This window comes from Oncorhynchus tshawytscha, linkage group LG19 (assembly GCF_018296145.1).
Source record: "Oncorhynchus tshawytscha isolate Ot180627B linkage group LG19, Otsh_v2.0, whole genome shotgun sequence".
Taxonomy (NCBI): Eukaryota; Metazoa; Chordata; class Actinopteri; order Salmoniformes; family Salmonidae; genus Oncorhynchus; species Oncorhynchus tshawytscha.
Genome location: NC_056447.1, coordinates 59,550,908 through 59,557,541, shown reverse-complemented (window position 1 = coordinate 59,557,541; position 6,634 = coordinate 59,550,908). Strand labels below are relative to the sequence as shown.

Below are 6,634 nucleotides of genomic sequence, written 5' to 3'. Positions count from 1 at the left end.
AAAATATAATAATACTATAAAATCAATTTCACAGCCTTGTTGTGTTAAATTTCACACAAAAATATAATCTGCATAACAACAACAGCTAACTCCCTAAGGGAGAATAAAACTTGGCTAGGTTACTAAACATTAATTAAGCAAAAATAATGGGACTTTCAAAATAACCTTATAACAATCTCTTACAAACCCACCTTTGCCCCCAAAAAATAAATCCAAACCACCCCTAACTATCTGGGTGAACTAAATTTAAGAAAAACTCATTTACCAAATCAATCACAGTGAAATATCTACTATCTAATTTTACCAAATTTAGGAGAGTACTAAGATCAGGGACGCAAGAAGCTCATAAAATAATACTTGCGTTTCACCATTCTCCATCCCACGAAGGGTGGAGCCTTTCTGACTAAAAACAGTTACAAGTTACTAAAAAACATCTTCTCCTCCAAAAATAACATCATTTATTTATTTTTATTTTTCACCTTTATTTAACCAGGTAGGCAAGTTGAGAACAAGTTCTCATTTACAATTGCGACCTGGCCAAGATAAAGCAAAGCAGTTCGACACATACAACGACACAGAGTTACACATGGAGTAAAACAAACATACAGTCAATAATACAGTATAAACACGTCTATATACGATGTGAGCAAATGAGGTGAGATAAGGGAGGTAAAGGCAAAAAAAGGTCATGGTGGCAAAGTAAATACAATATAGCAAGTAAAACACTGGAATGGTAGATTTGCAATGGAAGAATGTGCAAAGTAGAAATAAAAATAATGGGGTGCAAAGTAGCAAAATAAGTTAATTAATTAAATACAATAGGGAAAGAGGTAGTTGTTTGGGCTAAATTATAGGTGGTCTATGTACAGGTGCAGTAATCTGTGAGCTGCTCTGACAGTTGGTGCTTAAAGCTAGTGAGGGAGGTAAGTGTTTCCGGTTTCAGAGATTCATGATCATGATCCACTAATGAATTAAACAAATCAAATCAAATGTATTTAGGGTAGCCTAGTGGTTAGAGCTTCGGACTAGTAACCGGAAGGTTGCAAGTTCAAACCCCCAAGCTGACAAGGTACAAATCTGTCGTTCTGCCCCTGAACAGGCAGTTCCACTGTTCCTAGGCCGATTTCTTCTTAACTGACTTGCCTAGTTAAATAAAGTTGAAATAAAAAAAAATATAGACCTTCTTACATCAGCTGATATCTCAAAGTGCTGTACAGAAACCCAGCCTAAAACCCAAAACAGCAAGCAATGCAGATGTAGAAGCACGGTGGCTAGGAAAAATTCCAGAGAAAGGACCAAACCTAGGAAGAAACCTAGAGAGGAACCAGGCTATGAGGGGTGGCATATTCAAATAATAATAATCACAGTAGTTGTCGAAGGGTGCAGCAAGTCAGCACCTCAGGAGTAAATGTCAGTTGGCTTTTCATAGCCGATCATTAGGAGTATCTCTAATGCTCCAGCTGTCTCTAGAGTGTTGAAAACAGCAGGTCTGGATTCTCCCGGCTCCAGTGACACAATCCTCTCATTAACTGGTCTACTGTTGTCATCATGGGCTGGAGCCCGGGCCAGTTTGCTCCTGCCGCACTGACCTTATGACTGCAGGATTTACCTTCTCCCTAGCACGACTCCGCCTCGGGGACAACTGTACTCACTGTCGGGACCAGAGACCAACGTGATGGAGACCTACATTGGGGACTACATTGGGGACTCCCTTGCTCCCTTGCCGTCTGTCTTTTTCTCCCACCAGGTTCCACAGGGTTCTTCTTTGTGGAGAGGAAGGACAGGACACTGCACCCGTGCATTGACTAGAGGGATCTCAATGACATGACGGTGAAGAACCGCCACCCGCTACCACTCATCTCCTCGGCCTTAGAGCCGCTCCAGGGGGCCACCGTGTTTTCCAATCTGTGATCTACGGAACGCCTACCCACTGGTGCGGATCTGGGAAGAACACGTGCTCCACGTCCGACAGGTTCTTCAACGCCTCCTGGAGAACCAGCTGTTTGTAATAGCAGAGAAGTGCGAGTTCCATCATTCCACCATCCCTTTTTTGAGTTTCATCATCGCCGCAGGTAGTGTGCAAATTGATCCCAGGAAGGTGAGAGCGGTGGTGGATTGGCCCCAGCCTACATCCAGGGTGCAGCTGCAATGCTTCCTGGGGTTCACCAACTTCTATCAGTGCTTTATCTGGGGTTATAGCATCTTGGCTTCTCCCCTGACCGCACTCACCTTGCCCAAGGTCCCGTTCACGTGGTCTCCATTTGCTGACCGGGCGTTCCGGGACCTCAAATATCGCTTCACCACAGCTCCCATCTTGCGGAACGCCTCGACAACATTCCGCTGAGAAGGCAGTGAGCGAAATTCAAAAATTATTTTTTGAAATATGTAACTTTCACACATGAACAAGTCCAATACCGCAAATGAAAGATAAACATCTTGTTAATCTACCCACCATGTCCAATTTCAAAAATTCTTTACACCTAAAGCACAACATATGTTAGGTCATAGCCAAGTCGAAAAAAACACACAGCCATTTTTCCAGCCAAAGATAGGAGTCACAAAAAGCAGAAATATAGATAAAATGAATCACTAACCTTTGATTATCTTCATCAGATGACACTCATAGGACATCATGTTACACAATACAGGTATGTTTTGTTCGATATTGTGCATATTTATATCCAAAAATCTCAGTTTACATTGGTGCCTTTCGTGCAGTAATGTTGATTCCAAACATCTGGTGATTTTGCAGAAATAATCATAATAAACATTGATAAAAGATACAACTGTTATTCACAGAATTAAAGATAGACTTCTCCTTAACCCATCCCGCATCCGGGAGAATTGTCATCAACTACACTAACTAGCATAGCACAACGGTCAAAAAATATTCCTAGAAAATATTCATATTCATGAAATATAGTGAAACACAGCTTAGCCTTTTGTTAATCACCCTGTAATCTCAGATTTTGAAATTATGCTTTACAGCCAAAGCAAGACAAGCGTTTGTGTAAGTTTATCGATAGCCTAGCATAGCATTATGTCCAGCTAGCAGCAGGAAGCTTGGTCACGAAAATCAGAAAAGCAATCAAATTATTAGTTTACCTTTGATGAGCTTCGAATGTTTTCACTCACGAGACTCCCAGTTAAATAGCAAATGTTCCTTTTTGTTCCATAAAGATAATTTTTATACCCAAAATACCTCAGTTTGTTGGTCACGTTATATTGAGAAATCCACCGGAAATAGCGGTCACGCCAACGCCGGAAAAAAAATCTAATTATATCCATAATATTGACGTTTTTTATAATCAATCCTCAAGGTGTTTTTCAAATATCTATTCGATAATATATCAACCGGGACAATTGGCTTTTCACTAGGAGGGTGAGGAAAAATGACTACCTCTGTCTTTTACGCAAGAATCACTCTGAGAGCCCTCAGCTGGCCACTTACGCAATGTAGTCGTTTACGCTCATTCATCAACATAAAGGCGTGAAACTACGTCAAAATGCTGTAGACACCTTAGGGAATACGTAGAAAAAGGGATCTGGTTGATATCCCTTTCAAGAGGTTGAACCTAACCAATCGCTGCAGCTGTGCATAGTCCATCCGTAAATAGCCCACCCAAACTACCTACCTCATCACCATATTGTTTTTATTTTATTTACTTTTCTGCTCTGTTGCACACCAGTATCTCTACTTGCACATCATTATCTGCTCATTTATCACTCCAGTGTTAATCTGCTAAATTGTAATTATTCGCTCCTATGGCCTATTTATTGCCTACCTCCTAATGCCTTTTGCACACACTGTTTATAGACTTTCTTTTTTCTACTGTGTCATTGCCTTGTTTATTGTGTTATTGGCTTGTTTATTGTTAACTCCATGTGTAACTGTGTTGTCGTCTGTGTCACACTGCTTTGCTTTATCTTGGCCAGGTCGCAGTTGCAAATGAGAACTTGTTCTCAACTAGCCTAACTGGTTAAATAAAGGTAAAATGAAGCTCGTTTGGAGGTTAGTTGCAACAATATTGGCTTATCATTTTAGAAAGAGAGGGTCCAGATTGTCTAGTCCTGCTCATTTGTAGGGGTCCAGATTTTGCAGCTCTTTCAGAACATCAGCTGTCTGGGTTTGGGTGAAGGAGAAATAGGGGAGGCTTGGGCAAGTTGCTGTTGGGGGTGCAGGGCTGTCGAGCAGGATAGGGGTAGTCAGGTGGAAAGCATGGCCAGCCGTAGAAAAATGCTTATTGCAATTCTCAATTATTATGGATTTATCGGGGGTGACAGTGTTTCCTAGCCTCAGTGCAGTGGTCAGCTGGGAGGAGGTGCTCTTATTCTCCATGGACTTTACAGTGTCCCAGAACCTTTTGGAGTTTGTGCTGCAGGATGCAAATTTCTGTTTGAAAAAGGTAGCCTTTGCTTTCCACTGCCTGATGGAGGTGGTGTTAGATATTGTTCAATATGCAAGTAGAATGGGTAAATAGTGTCAGAATGTAAGTAATGTCAGAAGGCATTATAAAATATGTAAAAGGGTATGAAGATATTGTAGAATCGGTACATATTGTCAGAAGGTATTGTAGAACGGATAAATAGTATCAGAAGGTCTTGTAGAATGGGAAAATAGTGTCAGTAGATATTTATTTTATTTTACATGGCAAGTCAGTTAAGAACAAATTCATATTTACATTGACAGCCTAGGGACAGTGGGTTAACTGCCTTGTTCAAGGGCAGAAAGACAGATTTTTAACTTGTCAGCTCAGGGATTCAATTTAGCAACCTTTCAGTTACTATCCCAACACTCTAACGACTAGGCTACCTGCCGCACAGAGTGTCAGAAGGTAAATAGTGTCAGAATACATTGTAGAATGAATAAATAGTGTGATATGATATTGTAGAATTAATAAATAGTTTCAGAAGATATTGTAGAATGGGTAAATAGTGTCAAAGTATTTTAGAAGTAGTAAATGGTGTCAGAAGCTTTGTTAGAAGAATACTATATTTCCCTTGAAGTAGTGATGCTGAATTTCAGCAGGCATGAGACTTAGGGCTGTCCCAACTCTTTCTGACACTGCTATCCTGGTCTCTTAGCTCCCTAGCCTCCATGCCCTCTCTCTTTATAAGCCTTTTTTGGGGCAGTGGTGTGAGGGGGGGGGCGTCTGGTGTGCAGCATTGTGCCAAAGTAGATTTACCTTCAATAACCATTTGCTAAATCTCCATCCATTAGACTGAAGCTCCAACAGCTGTGGCATTAAGCCCGATTAGAGCGTCGTACTGCAGAGGAGAGGAGAGAGGTCCAAAGCTGCATCCCAGCCACATGTCATCTAGTGATTTCCTGTGTCTCTGTATTTTGTCAATTGCTTCTGGAGCGGCAGAGAGGGCTGAGGAAAGGAGGGATAGGATACTCTATTCTGGACTGTCTCCCCAACGCTTGAATTCTCTCTGCTCTGACTCCCGGTGACTCTGCTCTGCCATAGTTCTGCTGAATATTCGCTGCTGCTACTGCTGACTTTTAAACAGCAGAGAGAGGACGTCTCTATTGACATGGCATGCTGTGCTGAGATAAGATACTGAGCTACGTTGCTGTGAATTAGAACCAGAGACTATGTTTCTGTAAGTGCCACCAGAAAGGGTCCACCTGTGAGGTGCTACCAGAAAGGGCCCATCTGTAAGGTGTTACCAGACAAGGCCCACCTGTGAGGTGCTACCAGAAAGGGCCCATCTGTGAGGTGCTACCAGAAAGGGCCCACCTGTGAGGTGCTACCAGACACATGGAGAACTGACACGAGAATGGAGAAGGGAGCCGGAGGGAAGTGGGGCAGCGGCTCCTTTAAACGAGTTTCCATCAAACGCTCGGCATCCAGTGCCTCCAATAAGGTAAGAGGAGACTAACTATCTGACTGTCTAACTGTCTGACTGTCTGACTGTCTGACTGACTAACTATCTGACTGTCAAACTGACTAACTGACTGACTGCCTGACTGTCTGACTGTCTAACTGACTGACTGCCTGACTGTCTGACTGTCTAACTGACTGACTGTCGGACTGACAAACTGACTAACTATCTGACTGTCAAACTGACTAACTGACTGACTGTCTAACTGACTGACTGACTAACTGCCTGACTGTCTGACTGTCTGACTGACTGACTGACTAACTGACTGACTGACTGTCTGACTGACTGACTGTCTGACTATCTGACTGTCAAACTGACTAACTGACTGACTGCCTGACTGTCTGACTGTCTGACTGTCTGACTGTCTAACTGACTGACTGTCTGACTGTCTGACTGTCTGACTGTCTAACTGACTGACTGTCGGACTGTCTAACTGACTGACTGACTGACTGTCGGACTGTCAAACTGACTAACTGACTAACTGCCTGACTATCTGACTGTCTGACTGTCTAACTGACTGACTGTCTGACTGTCTAACTGACTGACTGACTGACTGTCTGACTGTCAAACTGACTAACTGACTAACTGCCTGACTGTCTGACTGTCTAACTGACTGACTGTCTGACTGACTAACTGACTGACTGTCTGACTGACTAACTGACTGACTGCCTGACTGTCTAACTGACTAACTGACTAACTGCCTGACTGTCTGACTGTCTAACTGACTGACTGTCAAACTGACTAA

General features: G+C 42.5%; 1 protein-coding gene across 1 annotated transcript in view; it reads left to right on the top strand.

Annotated features, from left to right (window-relative positions):
• The first annotated feature begins 5,784 nt into the window (after positions 1–5,784).
• The window catches only part of LOC112219072 (transient receptor potential cation channel subfamily M member 1-like), a 136,016-nt gene continuing 135,166 nt past the window's right edge, over positions 5,785–6,634 (top strand). Inside the window, exon 1 of the mRNA XM_042301203.1 lies at positions 5,785–5,871. Coding sequence (XP_042157137.1) covers positions 5,785–5,871 — 87 coding nt within the window. The remainder of the gene's footprint in view (positions 5,872–6,634) is intronic.